This window comes from Plutella xylostella, chromosome 31, assembly GCF_932276165.1.
Source record: "Plutella xylostella chromosome 31, ilPluXylo3.1, whole genome shotgun sequence".
Taxonomy (NCBI): Eukaryota; Metazoa; Arthropoda; class Insecta; order Lepidoptera; family Plutellidae; genus Plutella; species Plutella xylostella.
The window spans coordinates 4134472-4152624 of NC_064011.1; the positions used below are offsets into that span (position 1 = coordinate 4134472).

Below are 18153 nucleotides of genomic sequence, written 5' to 3' on the forward strand. Positions count from 1 at the left end.
TTCCTCATCCGGCTACTAGTCAGGGCCAGCGAACCGGATGGCGTTCCATGATACTTGTCCATTAATAAAGAAAACGAAACAGTCTTTACAGTTCTTACATGCAATATTACTGATATATTGTTATTATTGTTATAAAAATTAAATAAATGTGTCCATATAAAAAAGCATTTAACATTAACCTTTATTTACATTTGCAGTTGGTTCGTTTTCGACCGAGACACGAAAACGTTCGTATACTACTGGGACAAGAGTGAGCGCAAGCCGCGCGGGGGCGCCTACTTCCAGGTAACTACGGATGAACCGATTTCTATTAACTTCACAAAATCATTGTGAAAATTATCTCTCTTAGGAGAAGAAGAACTCTCTTATAATTCTGTATATATTGAGGAGAATAATTTTCAATGATCAAAAAGGTTTCAGAAAAAATGGTTTCTGCCGCGGCACGGATTCGTTATCAACGTCCATAAACTCGTTTCCGCGTGGATCACATCGCCGTATTTATGACGAGTCGCGATAAAGTGATTATTATCTACGTCGAGAACGAACCCGTCTGATGAGCTGATCCTAAAAACCTGAAAACGTTTATTATTTTAAAAGCGCAACATTTGTATAAAGGTTTTGTCGTGAACAGATCATACGATCCAGGCCAGGATTTGAACCCACGGCCCCTCGATTGAGAGTACGAGGCCTTATCCATTACGCCACCACCGCTCTTTAACAATTTAACATATTTATTCATCAAAAATTGTGTACATTTCGCAGGTAATAGAAGAAGTGTATCTCGACCACGGCAACACGTCCAAATCCCCGAGTCCACAGACCACATTCATAGTCAAGACGCGGCAACGACGGTACTACCTGATGGCGCCTTCGGGGGAAAGCGCGCGAATGTGGATCGATGTAATATTCACCGGAGCGCAGGCATACGCCGATTATCTAGACTAGAAATATCTATATACACATCTGTAGAGAAGGCATAGCACGGGGCGCAAGATACGCCCTAGCGCACGCCTAGTCGTGACAAGAGTTATGCCGCGCGGCTTCGAGAGTAAGTGCGGAGGAAAAGTTTGTTACGTCATGTAGTGAGTGTCTTGCGCCCCGTGCTAGGTCTTCTGGATGTTGCGAAAGCGGTATACTAATACTAAGCCGAAACGGGATGACTCAGGAGGTCATTCTGAACAACTTTTGTTTTACGACTTTTTGAAATTCACGATTTTATTATTTAGTAACTTTGTTGGCTACATGACTTTACTATGTAAAGGATTTTTTATTTTCTGGAGAACTAGGTACCTACCTAAAGTTGTTCTAAATGACCTCTTGAAATCATCCCCTTTCGGCTTAGTATACCACTTTTGCGACACCCTGTATAACCTACACTAAGCATAAGTGTGCTGATTGTAATAGTACATTTTCAGGACTCAGTATGTGTGCTTTAAGACGAGTGTGCTATGTGTAATATTAGGTTTGGGTTGTTTGCATGACTGTGATTTTGATGAGTGCGCTAAGTGTAATAGTGAAAGTTTAGTATACTTATAGGTTTATTAATATTTTTGTGATTAAAATTTATAGAAAATCTGTTTACCGAAATTGTGTATAAGGACTTATTTGCATGATATTTTGTTGATTGCTTTAATACACCTCACACTTTTTATTATTTAATATTAATGAACTATAGTTTTACATAATTTAAGGATACAATAATAAAATTGTGCACTTATATGATATAAAAAGGTTACATTTGTTAGTAATAATGAGAATAGATCTACCTATTAACTAAATAAGTAATATTATGACTGAGTATTCGTGCCTCAATAAAGTAGACTTGGTATTAAAAAAAACTAAAGTCTCTAAACTTTTTTATCTCGGATACTCACTAAATTGTCAGATTCTGAACGGTTCATCAACAGCCGATTGTCCCGCGATTAAGTGACGTATCGTTCTATTGGCGGGACAATCGACTGTTGATGAACCGTTCAGAATCTGACAATTTAGTATCTGAAATTTAAAAAAAACAGACTTTATACGGCTCAACAATTTCCTCTAAGCAATAAAAAAAACATATTTTTACAAACATTAATAACTTGACAATATTTGTGCCACTATAATTATAAGGTAAAGACAGTATTAGTTAATCAATGGATGCTGATATATTAAACAGGTTCTGCTATAGCTAAAGTTAAAAACAATTTAAACTTATTTTCATTATAGCTTGTGTCAAAAAGATACTAGATTACTATTCCGCTAAAATAGTTTATTATATTCATTGGTGCCTTCGGTAAAGACTGAAATCGTACTGTTATATGAATTGGTCATCACAAAGTATTATAAAATGCATTTTCCAAAATAGTACCTTTTTTATAAATCTGTCCCCATGCTATAAAATTGCGTGCTTAGAAATTACACTTACAATGATGATGTGCATGCGTTAATCATTAAAAACAAAATTATTTTAGAAATAAGTCCCTGTCAGTACCTTAAATATTATGTAAATAATTAAGATCCTACATTTGATTTTCCGTTTCTTTGTAAAAATATCATTAACTAATGTAATATTTACGTTTAGTATTCATGTACCTACATTTTACTTATGTAATAAATACTAAATCTTTATTTATAGCAACACTGTATTGGGGCTTATTTCTCTTTAGTGTTACCAGAATAAATATATATTATAACTGATAATATGGCAACTTTTACATTGCCAGCTTTATGTAAGATTTCCTGATAAATGGATTAAAACACATTTTATTAAGAAAATGTACAATTATATAGGTACCTACTAAACTACTTATGTTAATGTAAGCCTTCTTTTTAAGTACATTGTGTAAAAAAACTGATTAAGTATTTTGAAGAAAATACTGCGTACCTATACTTTACTATGTTCTTTTTTACACTTTTAATTTTAAGTAAATACGGCTGCATACCATCTTAATATGTATATTAACTAATAAGGTTATTAACCAAGTGAATAAATAATATAAAACTTACTTACGATTTTTTTCAATAAGTACCTACCATAAAAACCTTAAGATAGTCTTAATTACCTAAATTAAATTTCATATATTGCATTTATTTTTCTTGCTGCAGAAATAGAAAGTATTACGCACTTACCCATATTTACTTATTAGTTAAGTATATCGGGTTTATCTCCTTTGTTCCCAGCCAGTCACACCTCAACCAGTCACACTGTTACTCGTTGGGAATTTTATGTATAAAATTCCCATCAGTCCACACTCTGTTACTCGTTGAAACACCCTTTTCCTTCATTCCCAACGTGTCACATACAACTGTAACACTGTAACTAGTTGGGACTATGAAAATAAAAATTCCCAACAAGTCACAGTAACTTGTTGGGATTTTCAATTTAGAATTTTCTACCATAGACCAAACCGATTATAGAATAGAATACACTTTATTTGTACACCCCAAAAGAATAATAAAATATACAAGTTGTAACTTAATTTGGATGCGGAAAGCTAAATATCACATCCAGTGCTTTGGGAGAGGCCTACGTCCAGCAGTGGACTGCTATAGGCTAAAGATGATGAACCTAATTAGGGTACAAAAGGCGGTCCTATCACTAAAAGCGATCTCTGCCAGACAACCTTTGGATGGAGCGAATAAGAGATTAAGGTAGATGGCGCTAGTGAAACCTCATCAAGTCTTTTGAGCCAATACAAGAGTCCAATGGATCTGAATTCCACCATATGCGATAACTATAACTACTACATGGCTGTTATGCAAATTAGTAATATTAAGTTTTAACTAGTTTAAGTTTTCCGAATAAAATAAAGTAATAAATAAGTACGTAAGTACTAGATCGGTGTTGGTCCCCATAATTTTCGCCATTATTTTGAGATCATCTGCATCTTCCGTTTATGTCCGAGGCGCGCCCGCGGTGTAAGCGCCAGATCATCATTAATCTGCGGTAGTTACTTCGGAAGTACCTAATTATTTCTTCATGGTGGAGCAGAGCAGATATGAGTCGATAAGTAAATATCAAACTGCCATAAAGTCACCTCCACGCAAAATTTGGGAAATGAAAGTTTTCATTTTCTCTATTATTTTGTGGCTACTGCTGTACTACCCACCCAGTATCTATCTATCATTCATAGAAAAAAAATGATTGGATTTTACAATTCGGTTTTGATTTTATAATTTTATTGTTAACTAGTTTAATAAAACTTATTTGATTGTACGGAATAATTATTTCTATTTTCATACTTTTTCAAGAAACGAAAATAAAAAAAAAAACGTAATATTAAATACTTATACAGTGTGTTGTTTTTCGGACCCGACAAACTTTAAGGGTTTCTACGAGTAATATCATCGAGAAAAAACCCCCATATGTGGGGGTCTAAGTAAATTAAATTACATTTTCTTCTTCGTTTAGAAAATCATCTCGAGATTTAAACGCCTTACGGACATGAAATAAAATGCTATTATCCGCAAAAAGTCATCTCATTTCATTTAAAATATTCACAACTGCTTAAAAGTTACATAAAAGAAGTTCAAAGCAACTTTAAAATGGCCGCCATTTCTAGAATATTGAGATTTGACCCCACATATGGGGGTTTTTTCTTTATGAAATTACTCGTAGAATCCACCCTTAAAGTTTGTCGGTTCCGAAAAATAACACACTGTATAATTCACAGTACCCATCACTGGTTAGGCATCATCATCATTCATCATCACTGAACAAATCTTAACGAGTAACGGGAGAACAGTTGGGAATTTTCTAGTTTATGTTCCCATCCAGTTACAGCGGCTGGTTTGGAATTCAGAAATAAATCATTCCCAACGAGTAACACTCCCATCGAGTAACACTGTGACTAGATGGCACACTTTTCATGAAGAATTCCCAACTGTATACAGTGTGACAGGTTTGATGTGTGACTCGATGGGAACAAAGGGTTTATCCCTAAAACTTGGCATTATAGACTACTAAAAAAAATAACCTACTTGTGGAAATCACTTTTTTATTCTTTGTCAGTTTCTTTACAATACTTATTGTCTATGTCCCGGTATTCCCTACAGTAATTTTCTCTTCAAGACACAAAATAATTTATTAATATATTCTAATTAATTTACTGACCAAACCTACAATGTAGCTACAATACGTAGCAATTTATTTTGGAATCAGTCATTTCATACTGTGTAGGTACAGTAAGGGGCAGATAAACCTGACCCCCCCAGAAGTATTGTTAGTATGAGAGGGGGGTCAGGTTTCTTTGCACCTGACCGTACCTATCAACCGTAATTTTAGGTTCGTTTCTATACAGGGTCTACTGTATCAGTGACATAGGCTACATACTACTGCAGTCTGGAATTGAATGATAACGGGTACATTCACCTGCTAGCGTTCCGTCACTGATTAAATTCGACCCTGTATGACGCCGACAGTAACTAGTAGGTATTCATAGTAACATACACACATATTTAAGTATATTATGTACATACATACATACATACAGTCATACATAAATACCAATACTACCAATGCATTTAACATTGACATTTGATCTGCCTATCTGTTAATTGTAAATATAGCCCATTCATGAAAACAAAGTTACCTAAAGTAGGTATTTATAATTTACTTACTTAACTACATTAAGTATTTAAAACGACCTGTCTGTTTATTTTTATGGCAATGTAATTGTATAATATCCCGGTATTACCTAAGTATACATGATTTTCAGGGCTAAACCCCAAGATCTACATTATACATTATTTATTACCTTCCTAGATATAGGATAAAGTTACTTCGGGAATAAAATAGGTACTTATATCGACTGAACCAGTACGAAACACTAGTCAAGAACCGTCTTATCTTTAGTTGTGGCTAAGTCTTTTAATAAATCTCAGTGCCTCGGTAATAGTTTAACTGTGCGTGTGTAGACGTTAATAACTTTACTCAATAAACAACACTCATAATGTTATTTATATTTTTCGTTCTACTAATACCGGTATTTTGCAACGCCAAAATAAGAATACACATACATGCAGCATCCAGTTTAGAATACTCTAGTGTTCGGAGCAGTGGTATCGACTTAAAAACAGTAACGGATAGAGAAATAGCCCTGTTCAATCTAACCAAAGACAATCTAATCAGGGGTATTAGGATTGAACTCGGAAGATACCCCGAAGACGTTTTCTTAACTGACCCAACGCCGTACGAGAATTTATTCGAAAAATTCAAATGGCCACCCGTTAGAAGAAAACTGACAATTGAAGCCGTGAAAATAATCGACATTATCAACGAACCGGTACAAGTAACGGTACAGGAGTTCATCAATAACACAACGAAACCGATAAAGAGGAATATCGGTATTTACAAAACGGTTGAGTCAACCGTTTTTTCAACTTGGTCCAAAACCGGATTTCCTGTCGACAATATAACTTACGGTATTAAAGTGAGCTACAGAAATAGCAACAAAACGTTTGAATACGAAAATCTATGGAGAAGTACGCTTGTAAGAAACCAAATGGTCCGTTTTGGTGCTTCAAAACCGGGCTACGTAAAAGTGGAACCTGGACAAAAACTTAGAACAACTTTAAATGGTTTTAAAACTATAGTTTTAGTGGAAGTTACTTACAAAGCCAGTGTCATAGGCAATGTTATCGGTGACTTTGAAGAGTTGGAAGGCATTCACTATCATTTCTTCGCGCCAACAGTCAGAAACATTATGAAGGCAGCTGATATTTACAATGAGTTGATCACAACTGAAGAGGTCGAAGTTCGATGCTTCACCGACCCTCGAGTGGAAGTGTCTATCGAGCATGCTGACGTCGAAATTGTGACAGCTAGAAATAGGGCTTTTGTGAGTTTGGGTGGGAAACGACAAAGAAATAAAAAGTAGCATTTTTATACAAAAACGTTTTATTTTTGTGCTTAAACATCGAGATCGGCAATGGAAGTTGGAGGTAGTTACAAGAGATTATTAAAATATATATAAAAAAAGATAGGTACTTATAAAATAAGAACCCGATACAAAACATAGTTTGTTCATTAGTATGTAGGTAAGTATTTAGTTACCTACCTAACTTAAATGAGTTTATATACTTATTAGGTAAGTATATTTTATTTACTGACGCACTAGTTGTTACTAGGACCAGTGGCGGCTGGTGCCTCAGATACCCGGTGGTGCACTTTATGGGTTTAGTAATTTTTTGGAGTAAAATAGATAACTATTACAATTAGAAGTAAAAGTAAAAGTATATTTTACCTTATTTATTGACGCGAAATAGCTTCTCCGCCGAAACGAAAACAACACACGGAAAGCATAATAAAGCATTTAGTCTCTCACATCCACATAGCCATTTCTTTTTATTGAACATTTCACTTTTGAAAATTCAGGTAAGTAGGTACTTATAAGTTTCATTTTTTGTTTTGCACTAAAGGCTGAGGCGGCCCAGCAGATTTAATGTCCAGTCTATTTTGCAATGTCCTATTGCTTTTTCTGAAGTCAATATTGTATTTTGCACTCATTTTCACTCACACACACATACACATTCACGAAATCTTTACTACTTTCTTAGTTAATAAGTAATTAGCAAATTAATTACGTATTCGCGCGCGAAAGGTGAAACTGACAATGACATGACAAGTGCATCGTTCGTAGGTCACGCCACCGGTCAAGGCCGCCGCCCGCGCCTCCCGAGAGTCCCGAGTCCCGTGGCGTCATTCGTATTGTTTCGGCAATTTCCGGTCGCGTGCGGCGCACGAATTTATCCTAGAACTGCATACAGTTTGTACTGAGCTTGACAGTGATACAGCATCTTCCGTCTCACGCGCCGGGCGATTTCCATCCTGTTTCATACTACATGTAGGAGCTCGCTCCGTGCGAAAATCCGAGCGCACGAGGCCGTTTTTGTTCAAGCAAAAATAAGATCTAATTCTTTCGCAGTAGATATCAAAATACTCGTAGGCCAGCTCGATTTAATTTAACTCGTAACGATAGTCAGATTTAATGTAATTTCTGTTTAGGGTAGGTATTACGGGTTGTTATATTGGTATTTTTTGTGAAGTTTTTTATAGATGTACCTAGTATGGTATAGGAAGAAGAAAGGTACATATTTAGTTATTTAGAAGGTTTTTAAATGGTAGTGCGTTGCACGGGCGCACTTAAGGTACAGCCGCCACTGACTAGGACTAGGATGTATTTAAAAATTTCTTATCTATACTTAAATATAAAGTAAATACCTACCTAGTTACATCTATGTATCTCTATCTATGTATACCGTAAGTCTCCCCTTTTAGTTTTTTTTTTAAATCTACCTGTGTATAATTAAATGCAATTTAGGTAGGTAAGTACTTACTTATTTTCTACCATTCCATTACTTACAAGGCTACAATATCACGCTCTTTACGAAATAAATTTCTAAACTTCAAAAAGTTTTTGCCCTTCAACTTTTCTCCCGCCAATTTTTCCGTCAAAAATGACAGATACTGTTGCCGCGTTAAGTTATTCAAAAGACGGCCATCGCAGGTCAAGCTCACGTCGCCGGTTTCTTCAGATATCACCAGTGTAATGGCATCAGAAGCTTCACTGATTCCTAAAGCAGCCCGGTGCCTGGTACCAAACTCTTTGGACAAACTCTCACTAGTCGAAAGAGGTAAGTACGCACATGTGACCTCTATTTTACCATTTCTTATGATTACAGCTCCATCGTGCAACGGTGTATTGGGAATAAATATGTTGATTAGTAACTCTGCTGTTAAGTCTGCTTTTAATCTTAATCCAGTTTCTATAAACTCATCCAGGTTTGTCTGTCTCTCTATGGTTATTAGGGCGCCAATCTTTCGTTTCGCCATGTATTGCAATGCTTTGTCGTAAGCTAAAATGTAGTCAGTTTCATTGCCAGTAAGTCTCATTTTACTGCAGAAGTTTCCTCTGCCTATTAGTTCCAGCCCTTTCCGAATCTCTAGCTGAAATATTATCAGTAGTGCGATATTCAAGTTTGATGTCAAATCCTCTATTAAAGCTGTGATGATCTTCAAACCGAGTAGAGAGCTTAAAATCTTCACCAAACATATTATAAAAACTCCTTTGATTATTTGGATGGTTTTCGTTCCTCTGTTTCGTAATAAAATTACTAGAATCAATACAGTAAGACAAGAAAGGTCTACAATGTTAATGGCAGTGGATTTAGTATCCATTTTCATAATAATATATATTATGATTAAGTAAGTACCTGTAATTTTTCACCAGTTAACTACCAGCGTACGTACCTATCGCGAAATTGTTTTAACAACGATTTTCGATGCTGAATCTGACACAAAAAAAATCTCTTCGTAAATGTTATTTCCTTAGGCTTCCTTATTGGCCCTAAGGTTACGCTTAGGTACGTATAGTACCGTTCCTTTTGTTTTTTCAGCGCAATGTTGAACGTACGTTAATCCCGTTCCACTGAAACGACGACGCAACGTCCTTAGATAGGTAGATGGTACTGCATAGATGAGGAAACCCGAGGAAAGCTGTGCTTCTTCTGAGGGGCCCTTTGAGGACAAAGGATTAGCTGCTGTTGAACTCCTTGCCACCTAGCACCTGGAAGTTAATAAAAAAAAACATGTTGAATAAATTACAAGCATTATACAGGGTGCACACTTCAGTTAACGGAATCCGGCAGTCTATCACTGAGTAACTATACTAAGAAACTCGTGTTCTTTAAAAAATTTAGTATATACTATACTATACCCCATACTATAAAGTAATACAAACCAACTCAATTTGTAAAGAGTTTAAAGTTAAGTTAAGTAGAAATTTTTGCTAGAACAAAGTTGTTTAACTAGACTAGAATGATGAGTTAATCCTGCCGATACCGGCATGACGTTAACTTAGAAGACACCCTGTATGTTTGAAAATGCAGCGGTGGGTACATACACAATCGTCAATCACACATCTGCCATGTCAGTCTCGTCGGAGTTTTACTTACATGATATGTTGTAGGTGTTTCCAAAAATAATTAATTAGGTAGGTAGGTACTTAATTTACTACATACGCACTTATTTATATTTATAAAATATACTTACGCAGGTAATGTGTGAACTTACCATAAGATAATGCACTTCCTAAACACAGTTAATTTTAAATTAAATTTTAATCGCTATGAACTGAATGGAATGAAACTTTAAGGCAATAGCTACTCAGAAAGGTGTAAGTTTACTTAAAGGTTAAATAAATATTTTGTAATGGATACTACTGAAAGAAATTGGTCTAAGCAATGAAACATTCTAAACGGAATATTCGTTTTTATAAATCTTTAATTAGCGAGGGACTTTTTAGTATTTGCATAGAATAGCAACACTAAAATTCGGTAGGTACTTGTTTAACCATAGACTATAGGAACTCAGCATTTTTCTATTCTGGCAAACCTTCTCAAGGTATATTTTTTAAATCTTATCTCTTTTTCTGACTTCCGCCGTGACCGTGAGTATACCTTCGGGGAATTACCGGAATCCTAATTATGAAATTATGATCCTTCTTAAATTAATGTCTATAAGTAGATTAAATAGGTACTTACTTACAAAATTAACGTAAGTAAGTAGATAAGTACTCACTACTTACCTACAGTAAAACTATAAAGTCCTGAAAACAGAAATGGATCCTAACTAAATTGTTACAGACCGTATCGTATTCAATCGATGTAGTTATTATATTTATTAAAGGACAAAACCGTTAAAAAGCCATTTCCAAACGGTATTTTATGTTTAAATGTATGTAAAATGTCAGGAATTTATAGTTGGACTGTGGTTACTTAACTATAACTACTCATTAATTGATTTCAAAATAATCAAAATGTTTTTTAAATGACAAAATTTTAGAAATAGTTTACTTACTCACAGAATGATCACATGAGCTTTATTTTGGCTTACCCTAACACTAACAACTAAGTAATGCTACGTAAGAAAGTACACATGATATATTTTGCTAATATAGATATATTTTGGTAATATAGATAGTTATGTAGGTATCTACCTACTTTGATGTTTTTTTATCGGTACTATTCTATTCTATTCTCTGTCACGATGTCAGTATCTGCACCTGGCTCTCTCGAATGGAATCTTTGTGCATATCCCCAAGGTCTAAACTGCCTTCCTAAGCATGGACCATTTCCCACGGTGGCCCACTGCGGGTTGGTGGGTTCACATAACTAAATAGGATAAGTATTATTATTATCTATGTATACTTATATGCTAAATCTAGATATGCAGGTTTCCTCACGATGTTTTCCTTCACCGTAAGAGCATTGGTACTACATTGTACTTAAATCCAATGAACTCATTGGTAGGTACATGTCAGCAACGGGATTCGAATCCGCATCTCTGGCGTGAGAAGCGGGCAGGCGCTTACCCGACTGAGCAACCATCGCTCTATATCGGTACAATACCGATACTAAATACCGGTATTTATTTATATAATTAGGTAACTAAACGCAAAAATATACAGAATGTTCCAGTTTCGGTGCTTACATAGAGAATCGGCTACTATAGGCAGGCGGCAGGACATTTATCGTTCTCAGACTCAGAATAATAACACATCTTGTTAGAATGTGTTCTGTGGCTCAAATAGACTGTCAATGTGACAACTGACAACGACAGATTACCAGTTTTCAATGTTCGTGGAAAATTCGTAATTTCGTAAACTTACAATATTTTCATTCATTACATTTACGAAAAAGAAATATTACTTCTGCCTCTTATAACTATTATAGGATTCCATCCTCATGTAAGCACCTACAGTTTGAGTTTAGCTCACTAAATTGATATTATCACTACACTACAGAAACAATTTCTCTTTTTTCAGATAGCAAAATGACGAGTGTGACTAAAAGAGTGCAGAATTCAATCAAAGGATGGTACCTTAGATATTTGCTTGCCACTGATCTGTACATAGTGGAGCCTTGGGAGAAAGTTGTTATACGTATCCTTTTCTGAACAATATCACCAATTCATCACATTGAGTTATGTGTTATGTACATTAGTACATGATAATTAGAACTCAATGACTCACAACCATGTTTAAGAGTCAAGGGATCCAACAAGTTCATACTAAGTGCATTGTACTGATTCGTCATGTGATTACAAGTATAGCAAGTAGTAGCAAGTGGCTGGCTTGTTAGTGACATTTGACTACCCCTTTGGCAAGTACAGTTGTGCGGGTAATAATTGTGCAAATACCTGAGTCTTACAACAGCAGGACAGTAGCAGTAGAAGTGATGGATGTGGTTGCACCTCCATAGCAAAGGTTCCTCTAATCAATCTGCCTGGGTTGTTGCTAGGCGGGCTGCTGCCGAACTCTTCTTAGTGTTGGGCATTTATGTATAATGGTGCTCTGGGAATGTAGACTGATAATGATAGTCCTTATTTTAAATACTAAACACTATTTTCAACCTCACAGATATCAACAAGAGACAATAATAATCTACTGAAGGTTTCATTCTGAAGGCACAAATTCAAATTTTAATGCAGTCAAAACCTTAAATTCTTTGTTTAAAATAAATTAATGTATGTTTTCGTAAATTGAATTTTTTACTGGCCAAAATAACAGGCATTACTCAAATTTAATTATATGTGCTTTTAGAATCAACATCATTATTGTGTTTAATATTTTGTGAATGTCTAACTGTTTATTTACCTGTAGTAATTTCCTGAATATTTAATCAGATGTGTTGTTTGCAGTATTATTCGCTGCCTTCTGGTACTTCAACTATGTGATGGTGGCATCGGGCTCATCGGAGCTGAAGCATGGCCATGCGGTAGTGGATCCAGTATTATGAAATATCTAGCTGTTTTCATCAATCAATATTTTAGCAGCCATTATGTTTCGTTTGTAGCATCATCATGTTAGCTATTTGTCAACTTTATGATGCTATGAAGGAAATCAGCTGGTGTGGTTAAGTTTTGTCTTTATGCTTCTGTCAAACACAAAGAAATTTTATAAAATGAATGTTATTATTAATTAGTAATACCTAAGCTGTTACGTTGTGTAATTTTGTCTATAATCCCACCTATCTACACACTATTTTACTTTTTATACTATATTATGTATTATTAAGACATTCCAGTGATGAACTATATTCTTTTAAAATACTTACTATTCTTGTTAATTTTAATAGATTCACAATGCCTTTATTCACATTATCATTTGTTCATAACAAAATTTGTTACATATACTCCTAAGAAAATAATTATAAATGTACTTCAAGTATATATTTTTTCTTTTCTTTATGAACTTTTCAGACTCAGTATTTAACTTTAAGCAAGTTTGTTAGATTGCTATGAAGAAATAAAACAAAAGCCAAATATTTTATAAATGAAATACAGTTTATTTAACCACTTTCACTTAAAATTAATTATACAATTAAGGCCTAACTACACTTTTAAATAACTCACAGAGAATCCATTGGTACTTCTAAATGACTCTGGAACTTTCATAGACATCTGGTTCAAATGGTCAATACCGCTGAAAAATACAGGTTTGGACACTTCAGTTGAGACTACACTTGGATCAGATATCCAAGACTCCACTTCCTCATTCAGACTATCCTCAGTTTTATACAAAATCTTTGCCAAATAACTAGACTTTAATTTCATCGTCCCATTTATACAATCGGAATTCTGTAAAACTTGCAACTCTTTATCCATAATCCAAATTAGAAGGTACTGTTTTTTGTTTGTAGAAATAGAACATTCTAATATGATTTTGCAAAGCAAGTTGTATTGGAGTCCTAAGTTGAACTCTTTGGCGAGACTTTCTATGGTGTAAATGAAGTCATTAATATCAGGATTCTGGGACAAAGAATTTTGGTGATTCAAAATAGCTGCTTCTTCACCATTTTGTTCCAATTTCACTGTGGAGTTAAATAACTTGACTGTATCTTTATTTTTGATGCCGAGCCAGGCCAAACAACGGTTGCAGTGATACAGCTCCCGTTTTGAGTTGAATTTTAAAGATTTTTCACTGAGAACAGTTAGACTTAGGACGAAGTATGTAAGTCTGTACAAAAAGTCTTCATTGGCTGGTTTCACTTCAGTGATAGGTTGCGAGCAGCCGCCGTGGTTGCAGCAAAACCACTCAGACATGTCCAGATTCGATGTGGGTAGTTCCAACACTCTTTTGAATTGAACTTTATCTTTGGACACTGTATTTGAACAGTTCTTACAGTTAATTTTAACGTCGTCGCCAATTTTAACATTAAATGTCACGTGGTGAGTCTCATGTTTCGGTTTGTCGGCGTTTGTTTTAAGTAGCTCAGTGTAAAAAGTGCCACCATTTTTGGATTCTGTGAGTATTCTGAATGAAATGTTGTTCTTCTCAATCTTTAGACCAGACATGGAATTTGGAATGATATGGCAGAATTCTCCGAGAGGGATGACTATTGTGTCATCTGAATCATCCTCCGAATAGCAGTCCGACAAACTCTCTATAGAAGACAGACTGTCTCTGCGGTTAAACTTATCACTATTGTTGTTATAATAGTTAAGAGTTATACAGTTGGACTGTATATTAATTTTCAAGTTGCAATTCTTGCTGAAATCAATTGTGGTCGTTATGTAAACGTTGCAGCTTCTCAATCGAGCTCTCAGCTCCATAAACACGTTTTCAATCAACATTTTCGGTTTCACACCACAATTTCGACCCTCACAAATTACTTATCTATTAGCTCTGCTTTCTCAGGGGTAACAACTCTTTGAACACAACCATTGGTTTCGTAAACATTGAAAATGTTGTCCATCTCACGGATGGAGAAAGTTAAGCTAGCTTTTTGGTAGTAATCCGGCATCATCTCTATATTGTTTATGACTGTGTCGAGGAGGTGTGCCTTTTCGGCGTAGATCCCTGGTGCCTCGTGCCTCAGGTAGGTGAAGTGCACATGCAGGTGGTAGAACGAAGGCTGGTAGTGCAGGTATATACGTAGTTGACTGCCGGGAACCTTGTATTTGTCCAGAATCGCTTTCTGGAAATGAGAAAGAGAAAACTTTTAGTATTATCATCATCAGGTCCTGGGATCCCTGGCTTAAAGTGTAGATTTCAACTCTGAACGTTACTGTGCCACACCTTCGACTTAGTATAATGGTGTAAATATAATATAACTAGCTCATTGCTTAGTTTTTTTAATATACATTATTTATTGGGAGCTAAGTCTGTGCTGTGGTGGGCACAGCTGTAAAAACTATAATATCATGTTAATTTTGTACCAGGAAAAACACATATCATATTCACATACATAATTTTACATTCTAATTAATAATTTCCTTGCCTACATTTTCAAAGCTACCAGACTTGTAGTGAGGGTCAGACTATGTTATCTAAACAGGATACCTTGGGACTAACATAATATTTGAAAAAAAATTATAAGAAGAGTAAGTGTAAAATGCTTTACCTTTCCCTTGTCCCGAATATTCTTCAGCAATGGCAGATGACTCGCATTGAGATCCCTAAGAGACTTTATCCCTCTTTGCCTGACGATGGCCAGCAGATACAGGGTCTCCTTGGTGAGTCCGTCCCACTTGAGGTCTGGGACTAGAACAAACCCCTCCTTTTCGCACTTGCTGTCGTAGACTATTCTGTCCTGCTCGCTCTTCCCTTCTAGTATGTTGTATACCCACTGAAAAATATATTAATTTATGTAATTACATTTTTTATGATACTTGGATATGGCTAGGTTAGAAAGGCAGAGTGTTGTGTATGAGACTATGATTAGAGAAACATCTTTACAAAACATTGATTCATTGATCAAAATATTCATTCATCCATTTTGGAACTGTAGTTCCACAAAACAATAATGAATTCATATAAATGTAAACAATAATCTTCTTTGTCATTGTGAATGCTAACTATATTTTTTTTCAGACTAAAACTAAGCAGTTTTAGTTGAACAGGTGGAAGGAAAAGGGAATGATAGTCTTGTCTTAGACTGATTATACAAAGGTTTCAATGCTATAATCTGTTCAGTAAATTTATTTCATCTACTCTCAGTCATGAACCCGCACGTTGGAAACGATAGATGTAGACTGAGGGAGCTGGAGTTGAGTTCGGTCCTGAGTAGATTTGTAGTGGAAGATGACTTTAAACACGGCTTGTAATTACTTATAAAACTGTTTATTTACTGTACACACACATTAGGTTACACCAAGATGGAAAAAGAAGGAAAGGAAGCGGAAATGCCTACTTAGGTTTTTAAATATTAATGTTGGTGTTGCCAACAGCCAGCATGGGGGACTAAGCCTAAAATCCTTCCTTCATTGTAAGGAGACCCGAACCCCAGCAATGTGGATGTGATAGGTTGTGAATATGATCTATTCTTAAATTACCAACCTGTAAAGTGAACTGCTCCTTCTCAATATGTGGCAGCGTGCACGCGGCGTACAGCTCCGGAGTCTCCACAACCACATGAACCTCCTGCTGGCTGAACTTGGCGATGTGCTTCTCCGTGGCCGGGTATATCACTGTTGTCTTCACACCTGATGGACATTACAATTACAATCCTCTTTATTTGCACCAAAAACGAAAAAAATACATTTACAAAAAAAAATAACAGTACAAAAAGTATTATATTTATTTATTTATTTATTTATTTATTTATTCTTCATTGCACAATATACAAAAGTAATTATGTACAATTAGGTGGACTTAATGCTAAAAGCAATAGCTATATTAAGATTAATTGGTCAGGAAAAAGAGATATTTACATTAAGATAGATAAATCATTTATTTGGTCCATTAAATATCACACATACAACATATGAGATAAATACAGAACAGTTAAATTAAGAGAGATGTGTGTTGGAGCAGACCAAAAGGGAAAAGCAACTCAGCGACTTTTAAGATGTAAGTATTTATTAAAGACTAGAAATAATGATTAGTATGCACATTGTGCTGTATTTAAGTAATTGCAAGAGATCTTCCAACTGACGAGTTAGTAGTAGTAGAGTAGATTGATTGGTTTTATGATTTCCAAATTGAAAATTTAGAAAATCTGTAAATATACCTACTGATTGAAGGCTGTAGTATAAAACGTTTTAATAAGCCACCCTTTCTGCGTAGTTTACCGCGCAATAACAAAAGAAAACCTTGCTTGAAAATAAAAGTGAAAGTATGTTTTTAACCTACAAACTACAACGAAAATGACATGACTCATTTTACTCACCATTTATTGAAGATTTGGGAAAACACTCGAAGTTTCCATAAATATCGTTCTGGAAATAGATACGCAGTTGTGTCTCATCCGAGAAGAAGCCACTTTCGTTCAAATCATCCTCTTTGAATGCATTTTTCTCGAAAATAATCAGAGCTTGCCCGCTTTTATTCTTGAATTTTCCGAGCACACAAACAGTTTTCCCTCTGGTATTGTTGTTCAAAACTTTGTCCAATGTAAAGTCTTTCAGTTGGAACTGATTTTCGCTCACACTGTTGCCATTTTCATTGCCAATTTTCACCTTTTTCGCACTCGGCTCTTGTGAAACGTCGCTATTTATTTGGCCGTCGGACATTTTGTAAATAGTGTTGTACCGCATGCATATCATCAAATACGGATTGTCGATAATATACTACATTATGTCGATAATGGGAGATTTTCAACCATAGACAACTATTATTTATTTATTTATTATGTAGTCTGAGCCTATCTGAAACCTAGTTAAACATTGTGAGATATGGCGTTTCGACTTTCTCCGTGTTCGGCATCATAAGGGTCACAGTGACAGTTAAATAAAGTCCATTTTTCTCTCCACCTTTAATTTGCAAGGTGCGGGTGCCTATATAAAAAGAGTGAGTCGCCCGCGCGCCTCAGTTGGTTTTTGATTTTTGAAGTGAACACTTCGGCAAAATGGCTCAATGTAGCCACGGTTCTCGTCGGCTTCGCTCCGACGGGGAAAAATATAATATTGAATTTGCGGAGTCCTCGCTGCCGGGAGCTGTAGCGTGATGCGGACCAGGCGGCGCGGGGCCTGCCGGCTGCTGCGCACGCAGCCATTGCTGAGGATTTCGCAACGAAGGTTTGAGTTGATAAGCCGTGAGTAAAATGCTATTATTTACTGTTTTTAAAAGCTCAGCCACTGGTCATAATGCTCCGGCGCTTGGGGTTTTTATCCCACGCAGTAGGGTCCGATTCAATAGTCGTGGTGATGATTGATCACATATTCCGGTC

General features: G+C 35.7%; 4 protein-coding genes across 10 annotated transcripts in view; 2 read left to right on the top strand and 2 right to left on the bottom strand.

Annotated features, from left to right (window-relative positions):
* LOC105397116 (pleckstrin homology-like domain family B member 2) overlaps window positions 1-1831 on the top strand; it is a 77679-nt gene extending 75848 nt beyond the window's left edge. For all 7 annotated transcript variants that reach the window (XM_048632208.1, XM_048632210.1, XM_048632207.1 and 4 more), the window contains 2 exons: window positions 198-285; window positions 763-1831. In XM_048632208.1, the coding sequence (XP_048488165.1) occupies window positions 198-285; window positions 763-945 (271 nt within the window). In that variant the 3' untranslated portion in view covers window positions 946-1831. The remainder of the gene's footprint in view (window positions 1-197; window positions 286-762) is intronic.
* Window positions 1832-5824: 3993 nt separating this feature from the next.
* On the top strand, window positions 5825-6951 carry LOC105387148. The gene has a single exon (XM_011557833.3). It carries the CDS (start codon window positions 5934-5936, stop codon window positions 6858-6860), a length of 927 nt encoding a protein of 308 aa, XP_011556135.3. The 5' UTR covers window positions 5825-5933; the 3' UTR covers window positions 6861-6951.
* A 6355-nt stretch (window positions 6952-13306) lies between these two features.
* LOC125488542 lies at window positions 13307-14617 on the bottom strand. The gene has a single exon (XM_048632281.1). The coding sequence runs from the start codon at window positions 14615-14617 to the stop codon at window positions 13376-13378; it is 1242 nt and encodes a 413-aa protein (XP_048488238.1). The 3' UTR covers window positions 13307-13375.
* Window positions 14618-14652: 35 nt separating this feature from the next.
* LOC105397676 (m7GpppX diphosphatase) lies at window positions 14653-17517 on the bottom strand. Its single transcript, XM_038114534.2, has 4 exons — window positions 17155-17517; window positions 16323-16468; window positions 15388-15612; window positions 14653-14961 (listed from the first exon to the last, which is right to left on the bottom strand). Exons 1-4 carry the CDS (start codon window positions 17495-17497, stop codon window positions 14653-14655), a joined length of 1023 nt encoding a protein of 340 aa, XP_037970462.2. The 5' UTR covers window positions 17498-17517.
* Window positions 17518-18153: the final 636 nt, after the last annotated feature.

Bases quoted from the DNA above. Each gene is read 5' to 3' on its own strand.
- LOC105387148 (XM_011557833.3), top strand. From the start codon at position 5,934: ATGTTATTTATATTTTTCGTTCTACTAATACCGGTATTTTGCAACGCC.
- LOC125488542 (XM_048632281.1), bottom strand. From the start codon at position 14,617: ATGTTGATTGAAAACGTGTTTATGGAGCTGAGAGCTCGATTGAGAAGC.
- LOC105397676 (XM_038114534.2), bottom strand. From the start codon at position 17,497: ATGTCCGACGGCCAAATAAATAGCGACGTTTCACAAGAGCCGAGTGCG. The intron at 15,613-16,322 runs GTTGGTAATTTA...TATATTTTTCAG, and splicing joins AGGAGCAGTTCACTTTACAG to TGGGTATACAACATACTAGA. The intron at 14,962-15,387 runs GTAAAGCATTTT...TCTCATTTCCAG, and splicing joins ATATTCGGGACAAGGGAAAG to AAAGCGATTCTGGACAAATA.